The sequence below is a fragment of the Uranotaenia lowii genome, chromosome 3, assembly GCF_029784155.1.
Source record: "Uranotaenia lowii strain MFRU-FL chromosome 3, ASM2978415v1, whole genome shotgun sequence".
NCBI lineage: Eukaryota > Metazoa > Arthropoda > Insecta > Diptera > Culicidae > Uranotaenia > Uranotaenia lowii.
The window spans coordinates 209,848,245-209,875,663 of NC_073693.1; the positions used below are offsets into that span (position 1 = coordinate 209,848,245).

The 27,419-nt window shown below is 39.2% G+C and overlaps 2 protein-coding genes across 2 annotated transcripts; both read right to left on the minus strand.

The window, feature by feature from the left end:
* Positions 1-683: 683 nt before the first annotated feature.
* On the minus strand, positions 684-2,474 carry LOC129757230 (uncharacterized). Its single transcript, XM_055754380.1, has 2 exons — positions 945-2,474; positions 684-841 (listed from the first exon to the last, which is right to left on the minus strand). The coding sequence occupies exon 1, from the start codon at positions 2,433-2,435 to the stop codon at positions 1,416-1,418; it is 1,020 nt and encodes a 339-aa protein (XP_055610355.1). The 5' UTR covers positions 2,436-2,474; the 3' UTR covers positions 684-841; positions 945-1,415.
* A 35-nt stretch (positions 2,475-2,509) lies between these two features.
* LOC129753050 (uncharacterized) lies at positions 2,510-6,671 on the minus strand. The gene is made up of 2 exons (XM_055748844.1): positions 2,701-6,671; positions 2,510-2,642 (listed from the first exon to the last, which is right to left on the minus strand). The coding sequence occupies exons 1-2, from the start codon at positions 6,669-6,671 to the stop codon at positions 2,510-2,512; spliced, it is 4,104 nt and encodes a 1,367-aa protein (XP_055604819.1).
* Positions 6,672-27,419: the final 20,748 nt, after the last annotated feature.

Here is a 27,419-nt window from a genome sequence, read left to right on the forward strand (position 1 = left end):
AAATCCCGAATTAAGGACGCTTGCCAGAAGCAATATTCAAGGTTAAAAGGATCTATACCGTTTCATCAAACATGTACATTGCCTTCGACATTTTTTAATTATTCTCTGTTTTTGGGTAAAAATATTTACCACACCCACCATTTAGACTCTACTCCAGTAATGAACATCCTTGAAGGTGGAATGATCGGTATAAGATTCTATGCCGGACCAACATCAAAAAACTTTCGAATAACTGGTATTGTACTCCCAGCGCAACTGCTTTGCGTATGTATTAAAGAAACCTGTAACGTACAAGATTTGAATTACCGCACAAAATTTTAGAGTTTAATTAAGAATCCATCTCTTCAACTGTTATGCCCCGTTTGACGGTACAGTAATACCTCGATATAAAGCAACGAATTTTTTTTTTTTTCGTTGCTTTATGTCGAAGTTACGTTATATCGAAACACTACTTAAAATGGTCCTTTAGAGCATCGATAGTGATCGTAAATGTGAAAAAATTGATTCTACGTTCTGTTTGTACGGATTTAAGAAACGTTTAAAAAAAAAAAATAATATTTTTGTCACAAACTCAACAATTTCGTTTAAAGCAGACTGCTCTGACTCTCGTGAATAATCGCCATCTTCTTGTAAACTCGATTGTGTCTGGAGATGTAAATTACCTGTTGGGTAAGTACCTTGCTTCGATATCCGGTGATTGGAGTGGACTGTATGGTGTCGGACGCCTTGCCTGGGTGACCAATGTTGGGTGTGGGCTACGCCTTGGTTCCTTGGGGTTGAATCCGTTGTAGGATGGATTGGATGTTGTAGGCCACGTTCTCAACTTCCTACTAATTTCGTACTGGACGTTCCGGACGCACAATAACAAGACGGAGATTTAAACAAAACGCGACGCTAATGACAATACATTTATTCGACTTAACTACATCATATATTTAACTAACATAAAACATTCTTAAAAGGTACAAAATTTGGGTGGCTTGATTGCTTGGTGCTTTCTTATTCAGTACTGGAGGGCCAGCTCAAATTGAACTATTGAGCAGGCCGGGTTGATCCGATCGCCGTCGGATTAGGGTGTTATTGGGGTGGTTTCCCGGGGGTAGGGGGTGGTATTGTTGTTGCCATCGGTTGCTGCTGTGGTGGTAATGCCTGGTGTTGGTTCTCTCGCTGCCCGTCTCTCGTATCCCATCGCTCGGTGACCATCTCTCGCCATGTTGTTGCCCATCTCTCGGTGTCGATCGTGTACGCTCTTCTCTCTCATGCCTTCATCATCGTCTTGACCATCGGGGGTACGCAGATGTATTTTAGGGTACCAGTTGTAATATACATCCTCGCCCGCGCTGAAATTGCCGCAATTTCTGAAATGAAATAAGAAAATCCCATCCGAACACACTGGACGACGTCTCCGAGCTCCTCTAATTGACCGAACTGTTTTGTTCATCGCTGTTGACTGGTTGACAATCTGATGGTAACAGGCAAAGTTTTTCAACAGCTCTCTTCAAAATTCCATTCGATGTTAAGAGCGTCGCAACTCTTACTATTCCGTCTTCTCCAGGGTGTAGCTGTTGGATACGCCCTAATCGCCAACGCATCGGTGGGGTATTTTCATCCTTTATCACGACGAGTTGACCAACCGAGATCTGTACTGGAGGCTTCCATCGTTTGTATCTTCCTTGGAGCTGGGATAGATACTCCTTCTGCCAACGTTTCCAGAAGAATTGTATTTTTTGTTGTATTATTTGATACTGTTTGAGCCTTCCCGTAGATAATTCGGTTAAGTCCACTACTGGTAGCTGCTGCAACGACCTCCCAGTTAAAAAATGTCCGGGGGTCAGTGGTTCAAGATCGTTGGGGTCCTCTGACATCGGAGTTATTGGCCTAGAGTTTAGGCAAGCCTCAATTTGAATAAGAAGGGTGTTGAATTCTTCAAAGGATAAAGCGTTTTGTCCTAACACCTTAAGCAGATGCTGTTTGGCGGATTTAACTGCTGCTTCCCACAGGCCTCCAAAATGGGGAGCAGCTGGGGGATTAAAATGCCATTGTATGCCCCTTTCCGAGCATTCCTTGGAAACTTGTTGATTGTGGGTTTTGCTGCGCAGATTTGTGAACAATTCCTGTAGTTGGTTGCGGGCACCTACAAAATTTGTGCCGTTATCTGAGTAAATGTCGCTTGGAATTGCACGCCGTCCTATAAACCTTCGTAACGCCTGTAGAAATTTCTCCGTTGATAAATCGGAAACTAATTCCAAGTGTATCGCCTTTGTCACCAAACAGATAAACAGGGAAACGTATGCCTTGACTGCTACTCGGCGTGGTCCAGGCCGAATATATACAGGGCCGAAGTAGTCTACTCCGGTTCTGGAAAAGGGTGGAGAAATTGTGACGCGTGCAACAGGAAGTTCTCCCATAAATTGCTCCATAGATTTCGGTTTCATTCTAAAACAACGTAGGCACTGCTGAACTGTTTGACGGGCATAATTCCGTCCTCCTAGTGGCCAATATTTGAGTCTTATGGAGCTAAAAAGTAGTTGTGGGGCTGCATGTAGAAGTCGCTTGTGGAACGCTTCAAATAGAAGTTTGGTGAATGGATGTCGTGACGGGAGGACAATAGGGTGCCTTGTGTCTTCGGTAACTTGAGCATACTTTAACCTGCCGCCCAATCGTATTAAGTTATCGGATCCTAAGAATGGATTGAAAAACCTCATCGGAGAATTGCGTGAAACGGGTTCACCGTTGGTTAATTGTTTCCACTCTTCCTTAAATGCTTCTCTCTGGATTTCCCGTATAATAACATATTCGGCTTCTCTTAACTCTTTAGTAGAAAGAACACCTGATGAGCTTGGCTCTAACCTCCGTAACATCCCTTTTAATCTCAGCCAATACGCCGTTTTACGAATCAAATCGGACAATGAAGAAAACCTTTCGACGTATTCATCAATAAAACTAGGCGTGTCGATTGTCGCAACATTCGTGACCTTTCTTTTTGTTTCACTAGCGGCTGCATCGGTGTTGATGGTTACTGGCTGCTTCGGCCAGAATTTTTCTTCCATTTTCAACCAGGGCGGACCTTCCCACCAAAGATTGTTTTGCTTAATCTCCTCCGGACTTGTACCTCGAGAAATTATATCTGCCGGGTTCTCTTGACCTGGAACGTGTCTCCATGCGTATTGTTCGGTGATGATTTGGATTTTGGATACACGATTGGCTACAAAGGTTGACCATGTTGCGGGAATTGAATTAAGCCATTGCAATACGCAAGTAGAATCGGTCCAAAAACAAATTTTAGCTTCCAGTTTGATTGACTCCTTGACCTTCTCCGCAAGTTCCGCTGCCTTCAACGCTCCACAAAGCTCCAGTCTGGGAATCGACTGAGATTTCAACGGTGCAACGCTGGATTTCGACGTTAGTAATTGTACGCCGACCCTTCCTGAAGTGCTTATGCTTCGAATATACACACAGGCTCCGTACGCGCGCTCAGCTGCATCGGAGAATATATGGATTTCAGTAGTCACTGCCATGGGTATGATTGAACAACGTGGGATGTGTAACTCGTTCAGCATTGGTATTTGAGCGTAGAACCTTCTCCAGTCTTCGGCTAAATCTTCAGGAATCTCGTGATCCCAATCCAAACGATTGTTTTGATCATCCGTTAAACACCATAGACGCTGCATAACTAGTTTTGCGGTTGTAATCACAGCTCCCAAGAGACCTAATGGATCGAATAGGGCTGCAATTGCGGATAAAACCTTGCGTTTCGTGAGTTTTTCATTTGGCTTCAAGTTCTGGATAATAAATTGGAAACGGAATGTGTCTGTCGAAGGCTGCCATACCAGGCCGAGTGTTTTAATGGTAGAATTGGGATCGAGTTCAACCTCTCCGGAGACATTCACTGCTAAATCTTCTGTTGGAATTTCTTGAAGCACTTGGACTGAATTGGAGGCGAACTTTCTTAGCCTAAATCCACCTCGTTCGGATAGTTCGCTGAGCTGCCTTCTCAACTGGATTGCTTCATCTTCGTCGTTTGTACCGGTCAACACATCGTCCATGTAAACATCCATTGACATCGCCTTGGCCGCTAAGGGATATCTATTTGCTTCGTCGATTGAGAGTTGCTGGAGAGTTCTTGTCGCAAGAAAGGGTGCCGGTTTGGTTCCATACGTGAGCGTTGTAAGTTCGTACGTTTTTACAGGCTCCGTTGTGTTGAACCGCCATAGGATGCTTTGTAGAGCCATATCGTCTTCGAACACCTTGATTTGACGGAACATCTTTTCCACATCAGCAACAATCATTATTTGTTTCGTTCTGCACCGTAGGACAATTGCTCTTAGATCATCTTGTATGACGGGTCCTGCTAGCAATATATCATTCAGCGATAGTTTGCTTGAAGTTTTGCTTGACGCGTCGAAAACCACTCGAAGTTTTGTTGTTGTGCTAGCTTCTTTAATTATAGGATGATGTGGGAGATAGCAACGTTTTGTACTGTCCTCTCGAGTTTCCTCTACCAATCGCATGTGGCCAAGTTGTAAATATTCCTGAATGAATCGGTTGTACTCTTCACGCAGGCTAGAATCCAATCTGCGCTCTAGGTATTGCAAACGTCGGAATGCGATGTCCCTTGACTCGCCTAATCTGGAATTGACATTCCCATCCTTTGGAAGAGAAACTGTATATCTACCATCAGTTTCTCTGCGAACCGTCTTGACGAAAAACTCCTCACAGCGCATTTCTTCGGGTGAATATTTGTGAACCGATCCTATTTCCTCGCAGGACCAAAAACGAGTTAGATATTCGTCCAAAGGTATCGAACTAGCTGTATTACAGATGGTCTTTGAAGTTTGCCTCCAGTTTTGTACTACACCAGTAATAACCCAGCCAAAAACGGATTCTGTAATAGCTGGTAATCCATCTCCTAGCGATTTCCGTTGACCAGATTGGAAGAATTCAAAGAAATGTTGGATTCCTAAGATCAGATCGATTGCATTGGATTGGAAGAAGTTGGCGTCTGCTAATTCGATCTCCGCTGGTAAACGTAGTTCGGAAAAAATAATGTCTGCTGTTGGTAGATCCGCTGTCACCTTCGGTAAAACCAGGAAGTCCATTTGTTGTTTGTAGCTTTCGTTTCGAGACTTGATAATCGCAGTGACTTGATGCTTGACTTCGGAAGTTGATTGGCCGATTCCCATTACTGAAACGTTCGAGCGCTGTCGGCAGACACCTAATCTTTGACACAAATGCTCCGCCATAAAATTGCACTCCGACCCGGAGTCCAGCAATGCTCGGGCAGGATAGCTGAATCCATTGTTGTCCTCTACCAAAACTACGGCTGTTGCTAGAAGCACTGTTGAAGCTGATCGCCGTGCGATATTAGATGCGACTGTTTCCGTCGATGGTGGTTCTGAATTTCTAGAATTTCTCCTCATAGTGCCGGAATTGGAGGCAGTTGCCCCTTCTGAGCGAAAGCAGATTAACGTGTGGTGTTTACCCTTGCAGTTGTGGCATACGAATTTCGACATACACTCCGAAGCCATGTGTCCATTTCGGAAGCAATTTCTGCAAAGTGAGTTTGTTCGAACCAATCTATCCCTTTCCGCTATCGGCATCTTCCTGAAAGTCTGGCACATGAAGAGGGGATGGGTGTCTGAACACGCAACACAGCGACCCTTAGAGATGCGCGTGACGTTGTGGCTAGTTCGTATTCCATATTGCCTTTTAACGTATTCTGGTCGACCTTCGGATAATTTGTTGGGTAGGGAACCTAGAACCGAAATCCTCTTCTGGATGAACTGCATCAAATCCGAAATTTTATCCTGCTCATTGCCTGCTGTGAATTCCTCCCACGCACGTCGGGTAGTTGGATCAAGTCTGCTGCACAGAATCTCGAGTAGTAGTAGATCCTTGTATTCTTCGACCTTCACTAATTGATCTAGTGTTTGTACAACTCGCTCGAAACCCTCTAGTAGACACTGCAATTCCGTTACAGATTCTCTTGAAACGCTTGGCAACTTCAGAAGCGTATTCACCTGCCGTCGTTTTAAAAGTTTGCTGTTGTTGTAACGTTTCATCAGACATTCCCACGCAATTGGATAGTTGGCACTGGTTATTGCGAGTGGATCAACGAGTTTCTTTGCCTCTCCTGCTAAGCATCCCTTTAGATAATGAAACTTTTCGATGTCTGGTAAATCTGCTTTGGTATGGATTAAAGATAAATATAAATCCCTGAAGCTAAGCCACTCGTCCACATTTCCATCGAAAAGTTGTAATTTGATTTGTGGTAGCTTAACGTGTTCCGTAGTCGGATGCATCGAAGAATCATGAAGTCTCGTAGATTGGTGTGATATTGTTGTTTCCTGCTCTAACTCCTTAATTCTTTCCAGCATTGTTGCCTTCGCATCGTAATAGGATTCTCCACAGTCTAAGCGAACCTGGGACGGGGTATTCTCCGGTGTCAAAGTGTATTCTCCATGAGTTTCAATGTCCACCAAGGCAGCATTCACTTTGTCCCACAGTTCGTCTAGTTTAGCTAAACGCACTTGGATACGTTCAATTGAAGTAACCTCAGCAAGCGTATCCACAAACGCAACAATTGTTTTAAACAGATCCAGATGTGCACGAAGTTTAGTCTGAAGGCTCTTCAGAGAAGGCTCCTTGGCGGCGGATGAAGCTGCTGGCATTGTTGTATCACTCATTCACCGTTTACGAATTCACCAGTTGACAGATAGGGATGATTGGGTGTAAGTATTTAAAAACCTCTAGCTTCGGCTAGGAACATACACTGTAGGCTTAACTTACTTTTGCAAAAAAATAGCTGCGCTCCCCTACAGGTATGTTCAAATAATTCCTCCAGTGCTCGATAAACCGTTGATTATGTCAAACATTCAACTCAATAGATTTCGTAGTCGGCAGTTACGTACATTGATGGGAAAATAATCGGTGTAATATTCCGTATAAAGGCTTCGGTAGGACATATACCCAAAGTGTTTACCTGACCGAAAATTAACTGGAGCACAATTTAAATTTTTCAGTTCCAGGTAAAATCTGAACTTCCAAAGTGAAAATTGTCTTTCTGCAATTGTACTTCTTAGCACCCCTCGCGTAATATCAATGATGATGATGATTGTTGTTCATTCGGTTGTTTCATTAGGTAGTGTGTTCAGTTGGGAAAACATCAAGGTAAGGTGTAGTAATCCGCGAAAGCTTCGACTGGACATATACTAAATGTAGTGCTCATAAATTTCACTAACCTTAAAAGAAATATGTCCGGCTGTCGTCGAAGGTGTTCCGCGTAACCGATAGTTGATTCGCAGGTGGAAAGTGTTAACCCATCCGGTGATAGGCTCCCCAGAATGGATTTGTTTTGATGGGTCAGATACGCTGCTAGAATCTCGCTGGATGAATCGAATGAATCGGTCGGCTGGTGGTAAGCGATGAACTCTCTCTCTCTTGCTGGTGTTCTTCAGGGTATTGGTGCCACAGATGTTGATGAACACGACGACTCTCACAAGCATTCATTGGGTTTGTTTACATCGGGAAGGGAAAAGTTTTGTGTAGAAGCTACAATAGTCCAAGCAACGGCTAGACGTATACTATTCTAGTGTTAATTACCTGGAAGAACCAGAAGCTTCGCTCGTCACTAGTGTAGATACGTTTCGGGTCGCAGGATGTTTACCGCCGGTTGTTTTTGGGATGGTGGCAAAAGGAATCCTCCACAAAGTGAGTTGCTGCTAAACGTTCAATTTAGAGTGTGCCCAAATGACGATAGCTGACTTTCTTTGTGAGATGATTGATGGTTTGATGATGACCGCAATGGTGAGCAGGTGACTTGTGCTTGATGTAGTGCCGAATTTAACGATGGCGTCGAGCGATTTGTGCTAGCCAGCCAACTAATTGGCGCGATGGCGTCGAATTCTGGGTTTGCCTGGTCGGAATCCGGTGTGAAGTGACCAAAATGTTGGGTAAGTACCTTGCTTCGATATCCGGTGATTGGAGTGGACTGTATGGTGTCGGACGCCTTGCCTGGGTGACCAATGTTGGGTGTGGGCTACGCCTTGGTTCCTTGGGGTTGAATCCGTTGTAGGATGGATTGGATGTTGTAGGCCACGTTCTCAACTTCCTACTAATTTCGTACTGGACGTTCCGGACGCACAATAACAAGACGGAGATTTAAACAAAACGCGACGCTAATGACAATACATTTATTCGACTTAACTACATCATATATTTAACTAACATAAAACATTCTTAAAAGGTACAAAATTTGGGTGGCTTGATTGCTTGGTGCTTTCTTATTCAGTACTGGAGGGCCAGCTCAAATTGAACTATTGAGCAGGCCGGGTTGATCCGATCGCCGTCGGATTAGGGTGTTATTGGGGTGGTTTCCCGGGGGTAGGGGGTGGTATTGTTGTTGTCATCGGTTGCTGCTGTGGTGGTAATGCCTGGTGTTGGTTCTCTCGCTGCCCGTCTCTCGTATCCCATCGCTCGGTGACCATCTCTCGCCATGTTGTTGCCTATCTCTCGGTGTCGATCGTGTACGCTCTTCTCTCTCATGCCTTCATCATCGTCTTGACCATCGGGGGTACGCAGATGTATTTTAGGGTACCAGTTGTAATATACATTACCATTATTATTAATAATAACATAAATGATAAAAAAAATAGATTTGAAGAATCTTACAGACTGCGAGGGATCGTCTTTTGTTGACTGCGAACCCTCCACATTGTTATCCTCGTCTGGATGATTAGGATGCAGGATACTTGAAACGATTTCGTCATCATTTAACGTCGCGTATTCAGCATCAGCTTCGTCGATCTCTTCCGTCTGAGCAAGTTTCGCTGCAATTCCGTTCCACCTTTCTCTGAGAACAGACAGTGGTAAGTCGTTCTCAATTTCAGAAGGGTTTTACAACAAGTTCCAAGACTTCCGGAAAGCTTCTGCGGGAACTGTATCCCATGATTGTGCAACCCAATAGATTGCATCCTTAATGTTTAGTTTTTTTTATGTTTTCGTCGAACTCTCCACCTCGACCTTGAATTTCACGCATCATTAGATTTCTGTACCGTCACTTAATCATTTGAATTATGTTCTGGTCCATTGGCTGTATTGCCGCAGTGGTGGTAAAAATATGGTGAAGATCGAAGATATAATAGGCGATTAAAACCAAACAAAAATCCCAAAGAGGGAGTATTTTCAAAACGGCTCAGAAACATCAGAAATGTTTCTTTGTTATTTTCATAGCAAGTGATCAAATCCGTGCATTCGCGATGGTACGGAAGTCTGTACAGTGATTGATCAGCTGTCAGCAATCATAAAAACCTATTTGAATAAAAGACTACATGCCCTAACCTCACTTCAGCTTAAGCAACTTATCTGTATGTGCAAATATAGTCATTAAGTTTTGAAATGGAGATACATGCTCTAGGCTGGATTTTCAAAAGCACAAAAGCGACTATTACAATACTGAAAGTACTGGAGTTACATTTTCAACGCTGGCGCTCATTCGCTCTTTATGCCTCTGAGATTTTACCGCATGGTTCATAAACAACATTATTATATTTTTATGACAAAAAAGTATTGAAATTAAACATATTTATTCAAATAAGAAACATTTTTAAAAGTTACGTAATATAGAGGCAAAAGTTGCTTTATAATGGGTTACGTTATATCGAGGTTGCTTTAAAAAGAGGTTGCTTTATATCGAGGTATTACTGTATTTCAAATACCTGCGCATAACTCGAGTCGCAAATGTTACATAATATTTCATCGTGGTGATGTATGCGGTTTTTTGAAACCATTTAATATTTTTTATACCGCTTATGGAAATGGGCCGAATAACCCAAAAACGAAAAAAATAATCTAAGGGCTTTCTTTCAAAAAGGACTCTCAAATATCGTGTAAATTGTGAAAACCGCGTAAAAAACGCGTTAATTATAATTATCAAAAACGCCGTGTAAAAAACCGCGTTAAAAACTTTTCTGTATTAATCGCTACGCGCCTGGACAATATTTGTGTTTATTTGTGTAAAAACATCAATGGATCACATGTTGATCCTAACGATAACTTTATAAACTAATGAATTAAAACTACCTAAATCTACAAAGAAGTCGGAACCATTTTAATTTTTCTTCGGGAAATAGCCCTTCAAACGTCGAAGTCGAAGTACTCGGCGAAGCGGTTGAAAGTTCTGAAATTCCAATAAGAGCGCTGTTGGCTTCGTAGTTATATTCAGCCGGATGGGAACATGGAGCTGCAGATTTTGGTCCTTAATCCTCGGGTCGCACACTGAGAGGAATAGCCTCCAGCAGCATGGGAGAGTCAATCCTCGACGCAAGGAGATCCGCTAGGACTAAAGTACGTGCAGCGTTACGACGAATTTGAAGCGTGTCGTAATCAATTAGGCGGTAACGATTTTCGTAACTGGGTAAACGAAACGGATCTAACCAGTTCAAGTGTCACAGGGCATACCGTATGAAGCTCCGCTGGATAGCCTCTATTCGTTCAGCTCCGTTCTGGTCAAATGGGCACCAAACTGCAGATGCATATTCGAAAAAACGAACTATGCTGCAATACAGGCTTTTTAGGCACTACACCTTTTTAAACTCCTTTGTTACGCGAAATAAGAAGTCAAAACTTCTAGATGCTTTATCAACGATGTAATTCGTATGAGTCTTAAACCCCAGCCGATGGTCTAGGATAACGCCCAGATCGTTGATGTGGTCCACCCGGGCGATGGTATCGTTCCCGAGAGTGTACTCTGCGTGAAGAGGGTTCCGCTTGCGAGAAAATGAGAGGCAAGAAGTTGGTGTCACACCAGTGAGCGAAGGCGTTGTACTGCCTTTGCAAGAGTGCGATATCGTTTTGGCCATTGATGGTGTGGAAAAGTTTGAAGTCGTCGGCATACGCAAGTTTGGGGCCGTCCAAGAGAGTGAGTATATAGTTAAAATAGATGACAAAAATTGTCGGTCACAAGTGGCTTCCCTGGGACACATCTGAACAAGCGAAAATTGTCTTGAAAAGTAATTTCCAGTTTGCCGGATAACTTTCGTCCCGTTAAATAGCTTCGAAACCAGCCCAGTAGGGATCCACAGATTCCTAAGCGTCCGAGTTTAACGATAACAATATCGTGACTTACTTTATCGTAAGCAGCAGACAGATCAGTATAGATGGCGTCAATTTAGGACTTCATGATTGTAAATTTGAAACCTACCACTCCACCGGCGTTACAGGGACTCCCTTTATTAGGCCTCAGGGCGGCTCGCTTATCCAAAGGAAATCTCAGGAAGTTCGAACTCGATCCGAGGGTTATTGTTCGGTACCGACTACAACCTTCAACCAATGATCACCCGGATGGTAACGGCTATCCCGGACAATCGTGGCCAAACCAAGTCCGATCCAGGGATTAGGGACAAAGGTTGGCTTCTGTCCCGCCAAATGGTTTCTTTGGCCAAAATTTAGGGGTCCTGTTGAGGAATCAGGCTAACCTGGGCGTCTCAGGGCTTACTGGTGTCTGGCTTGTTACACTTCAGCTTAATTATGCAATGTTCGTATTCCCACTTGTACTTCTACGTTTCGTGGTAATAATCGAAGTAAGCCAGCACCAGGTAGCCGCATTTGACCGGCCTTGACCCAAGAGAACAGGTCGTTGCTCTCCCATTATGGCTGACACGATCGCTTCGGCTTCATCCATTCGTCGGGTGTTGCTACCAATCGGGGTGGTAACCAAGCAGCGCGGGTTACCATGGATGGCCCTCTGGTTGTGGCGTATTGAAGCTTCCTGGATGCATACTGGTGGCTTGTGGCGCTGTCGTCGGCTTTGAAGGCTGCATTATTTGGGGAAAACCATCACCCATCATTCTCCATCACTGCGATATTTGAAAACTAAATTTACTTGCTACCAATCACTACAACCTCGATGGAAGTGTTATCTGACGCTTACATGATGAAGCTACCTTGCACGATCGATGTGAAAGTCAGCAAATTTGTTGACGTGGATCGGTTCGCCAAAAATCCGTGCTGATCGTTGAAAAAGTATTGCTTTGAGGACTTAAAAAATCGGATCCAGAACAACCAATTCGAGCTAATATGTCTGATGGTATTCAGCAAATGTTTCTAGTAACGTTTCGAGAAGATATCTGATATCCCGTCCGGACCCGTAGATGGTGAATTTTTAAGCTTTGATGTCACCTTTAAAATGGCTGCGTCATCGAAGAAAATACCGTTTAAGGAAGAATCTAGAGGTGCGATATTTCCTATAGCCATCCAGTTGCTCTGAGGAAATGGACCCAGTTGTGAAAACGCTAGTCAAACTCTCAGCGAAGAGATTGCATATTTCAAGATCGGTGTTCGCTGTGTAGCCGTTCAAAAACATTTGGGACGGAAGCTCGGATTCTTTCCGCTGATTTTTGACGTACTTCGAGAAAGATCTCGGGTTGGTCTTAAAATTACGCTGTAGCCATAGCCGGTGAGGATAGTTCTGATGGCAACGCCTACTGCTTTTTTTGTACACCGTGTTCAGCTTGCGATATTCTTCCTTAGTGCAGAGGGACTTGTGCTTGCTGGAGTATCGAAGAGCACAATTTTTAGTTGTTTTCAGTTATCACAGTAGATTAATGACCCAAGGAGCTCGACGTTGTCGACGTTTTTGAAGTCCTGGTAGAAGGGAGCGGTTTCCTCTATGGGGGCTGTTTGGTAATGAACAAATGATTCCGTGATTATTGGAAGCCCCGCAGTGAGACGTGCTAACGGTCTTAGTTTCTCTTATTCTCACGTCTCACTGCTACACCGTCTCTAGGTTTAAGAGAGACCCAGAGCGCCGAAACTGGGAGGAAAACAAACGGCAAAATAAAAATCATAATCTTCCAACCTTCATCAAGTGCGCGTCGCAAATATCTACTCCGTCCGAAAACCCACTATCGGGAAAAATAAAGTGCTCCCCCACGACCGGAGCAGTAGTTAAGTGCAGCAAAAGTGTTGCAAATCCCCTCGTGTGAAACTGGTCTTACAGTCCGCCAGTACGAGGGTGAAGAAAGTGCAAGTGCATTTCAAATCAGGGGCGTTAATTCTAGTGACATCGAGTGAGACCACTGAAGCTGGATGATATGAGAAACAACTTTATAAAGAGCAGCAGCACCTAAAACGGAAGTCTTCGTGTATGAAGCAGAGGTCTAGCATACAGTTGTTTTCATTTTCAAAGCTGTTGATCTGGCGAAGAGTTGCGGTATTCAAAGAGTCCACGAAGATGTTGGAAGGAGCCGAGAAATAGGAGCGCATAGAATCTGGGAACAAAAAGCCGCCATTGGAAGGGCACCATTTCAAGCCAGGCATGCTGAAATCACCCATAGCAAGTTTGTCATCTTCGGGAAAACAGATTGAGCTTACTTTGGATAGACACCTCGAGATACGCAAACCTGAGCAAAAAGATAGGGTTTGTCTGTATTTATCGTGCTATGCGCCTGGAAGATATGCAACACCAGAGGAAAAGGATAGGATGTGTCGATGTATTTCGTGTAATTCGGGTTTTAAAGGGTGATACGGTCAAAATTTGGTCAATATCAACTTGACGTATTTCTTTCAATTTTGCATTTAAAAAACCTGAATACCCCTCATTTTGAAGGTGTGTGTGTGTGTGTGTGTAGAATGTTGCTCCTATTTTCATTTTGGAATTCACTCTTCAGTTGTCAAAATGCCGTCCAAGGAAGAAGAGCAGCGTATCAAAATTTTGCTCGCGCATCGCGAAAATCCGAGCTACTCGCACGCAAAGCTGCCAAAATCGCTAAATGTTTCCAAATCAACCGTTACAAATGTAATTAAAGTGTTTGGGGAGCGTTTGTCGACAGCCGGGAACCCTGGATCGGGGGGAAATAGAAAACCGGAAGCCGCTGAGACGACAAAGAGAGTTGCCTCAAATAAGCTGGGTGTAATGCTACAACCGTGCATCGAGTCAAAAAACGAGCCAGACTATCGACTTACAAGAAGGTAGTGAATCCAAATCGCGATTATAAACAAAATACGACAGCCAAAGCGCGATCCCCGAGGCTGTACACGACGATGCTGACGAAGTTTGATTGCGTGGTAATGGACGACGAAACCTACGTCAAAGCAGACTACAAGCAGCTTCAGGGACAGGAATTTTATACGTCAAAGGAAGGAGAAAGGTAGCAGATATTTTCAAGCACATGAAACTGTCAAAGTTCGCGAAGAAATATCTGGTTTGGCAAGCCATCTGTACTTGTGGCTTTAAAAGCAGCAATTTGATAGCTTACGGGACTGTCAACCAAGAAATTTACGTGAAAGAGTGTTTGAATAAACGTCTGCTGCCTTTCCTGAAGAAACACGGTTGTTCCGTACTGTTTTGGCCGGATTAGGCATCTTGCCATTACGGTTAAAAAGCCATGGAGTGGTACGCTGCCAACAACGTACAGGTGGTTCTCAAGGACAAGAACCCTCTCAACACGCCAGAGCTTCGCCCAATTGAGAAATACTGGGCTACTGTCAAGTGGAACCTAAAGAAGACCAAAAAACTGCTAAGGACGAGCAGCAATTCAAGGCAAACTGGCTGTACAAAATCTGATGGCAGGGGTTAAACGTGAGGCCCGGCAATTTGGACTTGGAAAAGCGGAAGCCTAACTGAATATTTTTCCTGAATTTTATACTAAATAAACTTGGAAAAGAAATTTAATTTAAGTTTTTAATTAACGATTTCACCGATTTACACGCGTTTTCCCTTGACCAAATTTTGACCGTATCACCCTTTATTGAAGTGATTTTTGTTCAGATTCAGGCCCGTGCGAAGGACCTGTTCATGGAGGGATTTTCCAAATTAAAATTAAGCAAAAAATAATAAAAATACCAAATATACCTAATAAATAAATAAATGAATAAATAATAAAATAAACCAAAATTTTCAAATCAAATCAGAATTAATGTTTTAAATCAATATTCCAGTGAATAATTAATAAAATATTCAAAATAATGTTCCATTTTGTGAATAAGTAATTTGCTTGAAAATAAACATTCTAATTTTCAAATTTGAAAACAATATTTCAGAAACGCCAAAATAAAAAAAACGCAATCAAAAATTATTTAAAAAAATGATAAATATTTTTATTTTTTATTCAACTTAATAAACATTTCTTTTCTTCATATTCAACTAAAGGATCGATCAAAAGACTCCGCAGCAGTATATTAAATTTAAATTAAACCCACGATCAGAAATGTGAATTCTCGATTAGAAAAAAATCTATTTTGAACTAAGTAAAATTTAATAATAAAATAAAATTTTATTTGATAAATGATGAAAATTTTTATTTTGTTTTTTTTCAAGATTGCCAGTGACCAAAGTCTAACATAAAACTTTTTCCAGATAAAAATTTTGAAAGTAATCAAAACAATAAATTTTTATATTTATAATACAACATGTTCAATCATACTGAAAAAGTACAGATAAGGAAAACAGTGATCTCTCGAATGATGAGAAATTGCTTAGACAAAAATAAAAATAACCAATTCCAAATTTTGTTATAATCACAGTTTAAAACCATTATTGATTTGAAAACATGATTTATTATAATGAAAATGAATGACAAGTTTGTAAGTTTTCAATCGAAGGTCTTCAAGTTTAAAATTAAAGCTCTGAAAATTTTGTCTCTTTCAATTGAAATATTCGGTCCTGGAAAGGACAAAAGGTGGAAACTATGTTTTTTGTATTTAAATTTAAGTTTCAAAAAGGCTTCCAAAAAGATTATATTTACAGAACACAAAAATTTCTAATTTAAAAACAAAGACAAGCTTATTGAACATATTTTATAAAACAGAAATAGTTTGGATTCAGAATTTGGTAGGTTAATGATGAAAAAGATTAGTTTTTCAACATTTTTGATGATTTTTTTCTTGATTCTTTTTTAAATTTTTCCATCATCTTTACTTTTTTCGATATGAAGCTTTAAAATGTATCAGTTTTCGGTGAAATCAATCAATTTAACAGATGAAATAACAAATCTACAATAAAGAAAAAAAATCTGGTTCTGAATTTGTTTATAATACCTATTTCATCCAATTTATCAATAATATTTAGAAGATGATAATGCATGATATTAGAAAGTTCAATTCTGAATGATTACTGAATAAAGTTCAAACGAATGAATTTATTTAACAAAATTTGTTCAAACTTAAAAACCAATTCGATTTTAGTTGTTAAAATTTCCTAAATTAAATTTGGGTTGAAACTTCCTTCAAAATGGGGAAAAGTAATCAAAAAGAAAACTTCTATGCCTTTTTTCGCGTAACTCAAAATTACTTTAAGTGATGAGGAAAGTTGATAATTGATTTTAAACCTTTTTTTTTTTTTTTTAAATTTAATGTTTTTGTTTTTGCCTTAAATGATTTTAAAATTTTTTCTAAAATTATTTTGGAAACAAAAGCTGATAGAAAAATTACATATTTAGGTCCAGGGCACCCAAATTTAGTAATATTAGCTTTTGCACCTCGGAAGGATGTAAATTTTGTGTCTTTGTGAAGATTATCCAGACGTTTTGAGAATGTAGAAGAACTAGAAACACATAATAAAATTGGTTTCTTGAAAAATATTTCATATTAGCACGATTTTTTGTAAATCAAAATTTTCAGTATAATGTAGAGGATAGGTTTTGGATTTTGTTATGTTAATTTTGATGCTCATCATCAGTGATAATAACCTGATACATGGCCAAACATGGCTTCCAACTTAATGATGATAAATCGTTACACTTTTACATTTCAACAAATTCTGAAGACGAGGTATGGTTTTTGAAGGGCAAGTTTAGAGTTTTAGTGCAAAAGGTTGATTGAATTGCAAATCGAAATTTACAATTAGGTAAAAATTAGAAGTTAGAAAGTGAATCAAGATCGAAAGCCGACTTATATCGGTAGAGTTATCAAAAAATCTCTAGGCTACAGATGATTTCTAAGTCCGGTAGTGAGAAAAGCAGCTGTAAATAGATTCAGTGGCATCTTATTCAAATTCATGAAAGCCAATAAAATCTTTAAAAAAATAGAATCAAGAATGTAAATTATAACTTTGACGAAGTTTGTTGAAAAATCTGTGCAATTATGTAATTTTTTGTGATTTTAATAATTTTGCTCCAAATCCAGCAATGTAATGATCTTGTTCGGAAAAGTTTTTTCATCGTTTGTAGGGAAAAAAATCTGATCAACGAGGACAAAATTTAAATTGTGAAAAAAACTTTTCGAAATGAGCACAGAAGAAGGATTTAAAGTGGTGTACAAATTTAATAACAACTCAACGTCGAAAGCTGGAAAGACAGTGATTTACTAAAAAAAATTGTTTTCCCAATAAAAGTTTTCGCTGTGTTTTAGCTTCATACGTTCAGTTTAAAATGAAGTGATGACTAATATTTAGTAGCATCAGCTCGAACAAAAATAAGTTTCTCCAAGAAAAGGGTTCAAACCTTTTCAAACCACAGAAAGTTGAAAATCGCCCTGTGATTCGGAAAAGGTTAGAATTTTCGTTTTAAATTCAAAACAGGGAAAAAAACAATATTTTTGTTTGTAAGAAAGATCAGTGAAAATGTTCAAATTGATTAAAAATTAAAACAATTTAAAAAAATAATCAAGATTTAGTTATGCAGATATTTGTTCAATTTTGTTTATATTATCACCTTGTATTAAAAAAAACGGTGTTAAATTTCTTTTTTCTGAAAAAAAAAAAAACATGAATTCGTTTTATTATCCCAATTTATTGCCAAAAATTTGTCATTATAAAAAATGACGTCAAGCTCTGATAACTATTAACAAATATATTTTTGTGGCTCGCCGAAAATGACATTGAGAACATAGATCTGAGACATTAGACAAGAGATATGAGGCTTGAGAACTGATACATTGGCCATTAGACATTGGACAAGAGACATGAGACTTGAGACATGATACATGAGAAATGAGACATGACACACGAGATACGAGACATGAGGCGTGAGACATGAGACATGAAACATGAGACATGAGATTTGAGACATGAGACATGAGACATGAGACATGAGACTGTGCGAGATTTTTCTGCCTACATTCCCTTGAATACGCCTTTAGTTTTCCCAAAAAAATACGATAATTGAAAAAATACGCTCTCATCATCCTGTTGAAAAAAAAACGACTTAAGCTTTAACACTATGAATTCTCGGGGAATGTAGTTGGCAACAGTTTACAAGACTACTTCAACTGCAAATCAATTAATTAATAAATAAAAAAATAATATTCTGAGCTAAAGCATGGATCATCAGAAATCTGGACGCACTGTTTATCATACCATAGCGCTCCTAGTTGTCGGATCTGAAATTTTTTGAAAGTACTTTGTTCGAAAATGTTTCCTCTATCGGTGCTGAAAATTTCATTACGATTCGTTCTGTTCCAAAAAAGTTACACGTGATAGAAGTCGCGAGACGAAAATTAATTTTGGACACCCACGTTCAAAAACCCTATGTGGTCTGGTTCAAAAATCGCGAAATCTGATTTGAGGAGGCTTCCTGACCAAAAATTTTACAAGCCACTGGTCGGAGTGATGTCCCCATCAAGTTCAAATTCGTTTTTGCCAATAACTTTGCAGAAAAGTGTTATATCTGGCCAGATATTTGGAGCTGCGGCCGAAAAACCCCGTTTTTTTGTGAAAAACAAGACCATGGACTCCGAAATGTACAAGGAGGAGTGCTTTAAAAATGTTTTTTTTTTCCTTTTTTTAGATCTCTCAAAGAACCAGTAAAGTTTTTGTTAGATTTAGTTAGCTGCCACTACAGCGAAGAGGTACTACAGTGGATTTTGTCGAAAAGGACGTCAACCCCCCCAACTGCCCTCAATTCCGCCCTATCGAAAATTTTTAAGCAATTGTTAATCAGAATATGAAGAAGAATGGTAGGACGACTCGGGATGCAACAGAGATGAAGAGATTGTGGAACAAAATGGCCGCTGAGGGCAGTGAATAGGGTGTCCAAACTTAGATGAGTGGTTCTCGACGAAAAGTACGAAATTTCATCAAAACAACATCGGAATAATTTTTTTTATTATTTTTCCTTAAAAGTGCAGTAAAAACCCTACAATTTGAGCGCAAAACATTTTTATTTCGTTTACATAGCTTCGAGATAGACCATTTTTAATGCGTCCGGATTTGTAGTGATCCATGCTTTAACCACTCAGAATAGCTGGCAACACTGCTGTGTTACCACGAACCTAACTTTGTTTAACTGTGTGACGATATTAACGTTTATACTGTCATCATTTTTACTATTTCATTGATAAGCAATCGTGTGGGCCTTGATAAACAATGTTTCGGTTTAAAAAAAATGAACAAACACACACATAAGATCTCAGTGCAACTGCATGTTTCGTTGAAGAGATCTTCCTTCCTTAACTCTAACCGAACATTTTTCGAAGTTATGATGGCTGGCATCTTACAAATGCTAAAACCACTAGACCACAGAAAGTATACTATGCATGCCATGACCGGGTTTCGATTTGATGAACCTTGGCGTAGATGACTTGAGCTTTAACCACTACGCCAGCCAGGTGATGCAGTAGCAGATTTTTTCTGCTGATCCGGAAGAACATTTTTGCCTTTCTAACAGAAAGGTTTGGTTATCGGTCGATTTGAGAGATCATTAATTATGGGTCTTAGACATACCTTTATAGGTACCTATCGACTCAGCTCGACGAGTTCTGTTGATGTCCGTGGATTTGTATGTGCCATTTTAAAAATGTCTAGAACGTTTTTGCGAAACTGGGCTGCACAATTAAAATGATTTTAGTCTCAAAAGAATGCATTTTTTTTTCTACACAACCCTTTCAAAAACGGGAAAAAAACAAAATAGTTGAAACCGTTTTCTTTACCAAATACATATCATACTTATTATGGCATAAAAAAAAGTTGCTAGTGGCGCCTCGAAGCAGCAGCACCAGCAATCATTTATAAATTGAAGATAATCAAAATAAAAAAATAATATTTTTATTAACTCGAGAATTGAACCAAAACCCTTCAGATCCCAAGTTGCAAGCGCTATCCAATAAACCATCGGCACGCTTGATTGAAAGCGGCTCAAACTCAAATAGGTAAAAGGCATTACTAAGACGCACCGTGGTCTGGGCAGTTTCTCAGTCTGCTGGGGCAAATACGGCAACAGTGTTTATATCTTACACTTCTTGCTTTTCAATGCAGCAAATGGCGGATGGGCGTTTCCTTCAGAGTCCGCCATGCCTATAGACATTATAATTTCATTTATGAAATTATAGTGTCTAAAGCCATGCCGGGTGTCAACAAAATGCAGAGCCGTACAGGAAACTGCGTTGGGGGGGAATTTATATGAAGATCTTATGACCCTCGTTTTTTTTACTCGTGTTGAAGAATGAATTTATGTTTTTTTTTTCATTTCTACATACTCATACATAATTTAGATTCAATTTCAGATGCAGAATTCAGATTCAGTTTTCAAATTCAGGATACAGGTTTAGGAATCAGAATTCAGGATTCAAAATTCAGAATTCAAAATTCAGATTCAGAACTCATATTCAGATTCAGAATTTAGATTCAGAATTCAGATTCAGAATTCAGATTAAGAATTCAGATTCAGAATTCAGATTCAGAATTCAGATTCAGAATTCAGATTCAGAATTCAGATTCAGAATTCAGATTCAGAATTCAGATTCAGAATTCAGATTCAGAATTCAGATTCAGAATTCAGATTCAGAATTCAGATTCAGAATTCAGATTCAGAATTCAGATTCAGAATTCAGATTCAGAATTCAGATTCAGAATTCAGATTTAGAATTCAGATTCAGAATTCAGATTCAGAATTCAGATTCAGAATTCAGATTCAGAATTCAGATTCAGAATTCAGATTCAGAATTCAGATTCAGAATTCAGATTCAGAATTCAGATTCAGAATTCAGATTCAGAATTCAGATTCAGAATTCAGATTCAGAATTCAGATTCAGAATTCAGATTCAGAATTCAGATTCAGAATTCAGATTCAGATTCAGAATTCAGATTCAGAATTCAGATTCAGAATTCAGATTCAGAATTCAGATTCAGAATTCAGATTCAGAATTCAGATTCAGAATTCAGATTCAGAATTCAGATTCAGAATTCAGATTCAGAATTCAGATTCAGAATTCAGATTCAGAATTCAGAATCAGAATTCAGATTCAGAATTCAGATTCAGAATTCAGATTCAGAATTCAGAATCAGAATTCAGATTCAGAATTCAGATTCAGAATTTTTGTAAATTTATTTTCGGCATATCGGTGAAAAATTTAGATTCATGGAGAAAGAATATCAGAATTAAAAATTGATGAAGCTGGATGTTGCGAGGTAAAGTATGGTGTACGTTAATAAATTTTCCTTGCAAAAATGTTCTTTCGCTCTTTTCATCATCCGTAAAATTTCTCCTCACTTTATCAATTTTCAATTCTGGAATTGTTTCTCCAAGAATACCAATTTGCACAGTTTTTGATAAATTTGCGATGACTTAAAGATCATTACGCATGAAAACACGATTTTGTTTTGTGAAAACTTTTTTTCACAATTTTTCTGAAATTAAGTTTGCTGCATACTTTTAGGGGTAAAACCATACTATTAAAAGTTGTAAAATCCGAAATCATAAAAAAAAATTTGGATGAAAGAAATTTCAATGTTGAAAACCGTGTGATGCAAAACAATCAAAATGAGATTTACAAGATTAAGAATTCAGATTCAGAATTCAGATTCAGAATTCAGATTCAGAATTCAGATTCAGAATTCAGATTCAGAATTCAGATTCAGAATTCAGATTCAGAATTCAGATTCAGAATTCAGATTCAGAATTCAGATTCAGAATTCAGATTCAGAATTCAGATTCAGAATTCAGATTCAGAATTCAGATTCAGAATTCAGATTCAGAATTCAGATTCAGAATTCAGATTCAGAATTCAGATCCAGAATTCAGATTCAGAATTCATATTCAGAATTCAGATTCAGAATTCAGATTCAGAATTCCGATTCAGAATTCAGATTCAGAATTCAGATTCAGAATTCAGATTCAGAATTCAGATTCAGAATTCAGATTCAGAATTCAGATTCAGAATTCAGATTCAGAATTCAGATTCAGAATTCAGATTCAGAATTCAGATTCAGAATTTAGATTCAGAATTCAGATTCAGAATTCAGATTCAGAATTCAGATTCAGAATTCAGATTCAGAATTCAGATTCAGAATTCAGATTCAGAATTAAGATTCAGAATTCAGAATTCAGATTCAGAATTCAGATTCAGAACTCAGATTCAGAATTCAGATTCAGAATTCAGATTCAGAATTCAGATTCAGAATTCAGATTCAGAATTCAGATTCAGAATACAGATTTAGAATTCAAATTCAGAGTTCAGATTCAGAATTCAGATTGAGAATTCAGATTTAGAATTCTGATTAAGAATTTGGATTAAAGATCAACCTGGAATTTGAAATTGGAACTTATATTCAAATATTAGACTAAGTGTTGTAACTCAAAATTCAAACTTTAGAATCAGAATAAGATTTCAGATTTAGTTTACAGAATGAGATTAATCATTTAATAGTCATATTACTTTCCCCTCCTTTTGTGGGAATTTTTCCTCTATGCATGGTTGAGCTCTAAAAAAGGTATCATGCTAGGGCACGCGTCACGGCTATCCATCAATATTGTAGTTGGTTTTACTTATTCAGTAAAAAAAAAGCATAAAAAAACAGTAAGATTCGAACCGTGACCAGCAACGTGAAAGTTCTGGTTGCTACCACGGCACCATTTCAGCGTGTTATAAATCTTGGAAATTCTACTGTTTAAATACCATTCTTTCCATACATAAAATGAGCTCCTTACATACCAGTTCGCTTTTCCCCAAAAAAACGTATCAGGCATCATTTTTGCCTTTCTAACATTTTGTTTTGTGAAAACTTTTTTTCACAATTTTTCTGAAATTAAGTTTGCTGCATACTTTTAGGGGTAAAACCATACTATTAAAAGTTGTAAAATCCGAAATCATAAAAAAAAATTTGGATGAAAGAAATTTCAATGTTGAAAACCGTGTGATGCAAAACAATCAAAATGAGATTTACAAGATTAAGAATTCAGATTCAGAATTCAGATTCAGAATTCAGATTCAGAATTCAGATTCAGAATTCAGATTCAGAATTCAGATTCAGAATTCAGATTCAGAATTCAGATTCAGAATTCAGATTCAGAATTCAGATTCAGAATTCAGATTCAGAATTCAGATTCAGAATTCAGATTCAGAATTCAGATTCAGAATTCAGATTCAGAATTCAGATTCAGAATTCAGATTCAGAATTCAGATTCAGAATTCAGATCCAGAATTCAGATTCAGAATTCATATTCAGAATTCAGATTCAGAATTCAGATTCAGAATTCCGATTCAGAATTCAGATTCAGAATTCAGATTCAGAATTCAGATTCAGAATTCAGATTCAGAATTCAGATTCAGAATTCAGATTCAGAATTCAGATTCAGAATTCAGATTCAGAATTCAGATTCAGAATTCAGATTCAGAATTTAGATTCAGAATTCAGATTCAGAATTCAGATTCAGAATTCAGATTCAGAATTCAGATTCAGAATTCAGATTCAGAATTCAGATTCAGAATTAAGATTCAGAATTCAGATTCAGAATTCAGAATTCAGATTCAGAATTCAGATTCAGAATTCAGATTCAGAACTCAGATTCAGAATTCAGATTCAGAATTCAGATTCAGAATTCAGATTCAGAATTCAGATTCAGAATTCAGATTCAGAATACAGATTTAGAATTCAAATTCAGAGTTCAGATTCAGAATTCAGATTGAGAATTCAGATTTAGAATTCTGATTAAGAATTTGGATTAAAGATCAACCTGGAATTTGAAATTGGAACTTATATTCAAATATTAGACTAAGTGTTGTAACTCAAAATTCAAACTTTAGAATCAGAATAAGATTTCAGATTTAGTTTACAGAATGAGATTAATCATTTAATAGTCATATTACTTTCCCCTCCTTTTGTGGGAATTTTTCCTCTATGCATGGTTGAGCTCTAAAAAAGGTATCATGCTAGGGCACGCGTCACGGCTATCCATCAATATTGTAGTTGGTTTTACTTATTCAGTAAAAAAAAAGCATAAAAAAACAGTAAGATTCGAACCGTGACCAGCAACGTGAAAGTTCTGGTTGCTACCACGGCACCATTTCAGCGTGTTATAAATCTTGGAAATTCTACTGTTTAAATACCATTCTTTCCATACATAAAATGAGCTCCTTACATACCAGTTCGCTTTTCCCCAAAAAAACGTATCAGGCATCATTTTTTTATATTGAGATTGGAATTTTTCGTGTTTGAATATCTGAAATCATACTTATATGATTCAGAGGGAAGGAATCTATCATGTATATTCTATATTATTTTATATATTTCCAAATATAATTTAAACTCTGTTAGAAAGGCTCCAATCCACTGTTAAGTGTATTAAATCGGGTTTTTCTCTGAAGAATCGGAAAACCGTAAGCTCAACAGTTCTAAATTGTTTTTTTTTTTAATTTTAACTTGATCTTCCCAGCCCAGCAGAATTTATTTGATTGAAATGTTCTATCTTTATTACAAACCATAAATGTATCACAGCATTATTCACTGAAATCCCTTATTTACGCCGGCATCCTAAATAGCTTCATTTGCTGAAAGCATTCCATTCCAAGCGGGGCGAGAACTTCACGATTTATCATTTTTTCGAGATTAAATTGATAAACCCAACAACAACACCAACAACAAGAATAAGGATGAAAAAATACGTCCTCGTCTCAAGCGAGAAAGCGATATCTCCTCGTCGTGATCTAATTCTAATGTCAGGTTTTTCTTCCATCAGCGTAACTCACTACACCAAATAACGGGGCTCCGGTATTTCCGTCACGATTCTTCGATATTTTATAACGAGAGACCTCGACCCACTTCCTGTTTCTAGCGGATGGCTTAAGCGCCACTTCCTGAAGGAAGACCATCCACCCTTTCTTGTTTTGCCCAGCTGATGAGACTCAGTCGTGAGTTCCTTTTCGGTTCCCTATTTGGGAAAGAAGCGGAGAGGTATCTGGAAAGGAGCTCGTACTTCGACTCTTGCGAGCCGCCCCGAGAACGAGAAATATCCAGAGCGATTTGTGAAAGGGGGGTTGACCGTTGTTCGATGCAAAATGAGTCAGGGATCCAAATCGTCGGGCGAGCTCCCACCCTTGTACGGTAAGAACAGGAAAGATCGTGATTGGATTCGCGGCCAATCTCCGCAGTAAAAGCGATCGGAAGCAAATACAGGAAACCGCGAACAAGGTGCATTCCCCCTCCCCAATATCTAATTAGAAAATCATTTAGAACTCGAGATTATTTTACGTGCTATGCATACAAAATTCCTTTTATTCGTCGTAATTGTAGTGTTTGTTTACATGTTTGTGCTAGGACCAAATTGTGTCCGTTTACCCTCTTGGAGCTTTCAGCTTTCTGTTGGTACGTGTATGGATGTGCATGGTGTTTAGTGGCTATTCGTTCGTAATGTTTACATTTGCAATTTTCCGTTTACTGTGGAATTTCCATTCGTGGGCGGAAAGTGGCTACTTTAACGGCTCGCCAGTCCGACCCAATTCGACAATCCGGCAGAATAAATGTCGCGGATTAATCTTCCGGCACGCGCAACATAAATTGATCAAAGTTGCGGGCCGTAAATACAACCGATCGATAGTGTACAGTGTTGCGCAATATATGAGTACTCACGTTTCGCTATAGCATTGGCGGGGTTTTGTGGAACCTCTGCCTCGATGATTCCACAGTCGCTGGTGCTGTCTACTGCCTTCCCGTCTAATGAATGTCGGTTGACGGGCGGTGGAAGTAGGTACCGGCCGGCGGTGTGGACCTTTTTGGATGACCGGCAAGTTGCCGCGTGGCGAGTGGAATCCTCGCTGCGTTGTCGCGGTTCACTGGCTGGGGGGATCGACCAATGTGAGCGCGTTCTGTTGGATATCGACGAACTCGGCAGGATGATGATTTTGTGACAACCCGTGTGCTGCGATGGCTACCAAGCGAGTTTCCAGCAACGATGTAACCGGTGTTGCGGATCTCTGTACAACGGAACAAACACAATTCGGTTCACCTTCTGCTTCGCCTTATCTTCACCCTACGTACCTTTTATGTAGTAAATCTCGTCACCACAAGCACACCTCAACTTTCCTATGCCGTTTCAAGACCGTATGGGCTACGTAAAGAGGGCTGATTAACAATTAGGATACTAGTTTGGGGGTTTGCAAATCTAATTACCAAGAACACTAATCGACCCGCGAGCTAAATTAGACGATCTTGCCTGTTCTTATTACCAAAGGTAAATGAAATGGAGAGTCTCTAAAGCCCTTCGATGGACCAGATCTGGCTCAACTTCGCACCGGAACTACCCGATACGATTGAATCTAATCACGAAGTTAAACGATTAACTCCATTTTCGCGAATGCTCGGATAAGCCTTGTCTTCCCCTTCGGAGATCCATTTCAGGGGCCTAACTTTTTCTCTCGTCAACCTAAGGTGTACGAAAATATCCCGAAAGAGGTCATTCAACTGACGCCAAACAAGAATGTGGTGATGATCTTCGAAAGTAAGCAGCTTAAGCCACGCTTTCGCCAAGACTTGTGTCGTTAAGAAGAAAAGTCATTGCTTTTAATGATTGATCGCTAAGGGTGGCTCTCTGAATTTGTAATTTGGAAGTTTTGATGTCACGTTTATATTACTATAAGGGAATATTTTTAAGTTAGCTCTAGTTATCTACAGTTTCAGATTAAATGTAAAAAGATTTAATGTTTTTCGTTGTATATTAAATTAAATTAATATCTTTAATCCGATGTACCCGTTACAATTTAAGCTGCTGATACAATCTGTCCGCTCCATTCTCTGAGAGTGGGGGGTTTTCCAGCCACTTCACACCGTTGCGGTTTCTTTTTTTTTATAAAGGGGTTTGGGGCTTAAGGATACACTTTTTTTTATTTTCCTTTTCTCTCCGTTTTTTTTGGAATTCGGGCTACACAAATCTTACCGCAGTATTATGTAGCAGTAGCCACACCTGTCTCCTGGTCTTCCAGAAAAGGGATCAGAAAGAGGAGCCCCCAAAACACAATCCCACCGCTTGCATTTGTGAGGTTTTTCCGTAAACTAGTCAGCAGGTAATAATTTGCGACTACCGGCGTGGTGAGAGGTCAAAGCAGGGGATCTGTGGGCTTCGGTATCTATATGTTCGCAAAAAGGGTGACTTTTAGGATTCCTGGCGAGCGGATTTTCGGGGGAGGCCAACATGTGGGTTGTACAATCTTTTGAAAAATTGATTTTCCAGCTGATATGGCAAGTGGGGTGGAACGCTGTCGTTCAGTCGCCACGC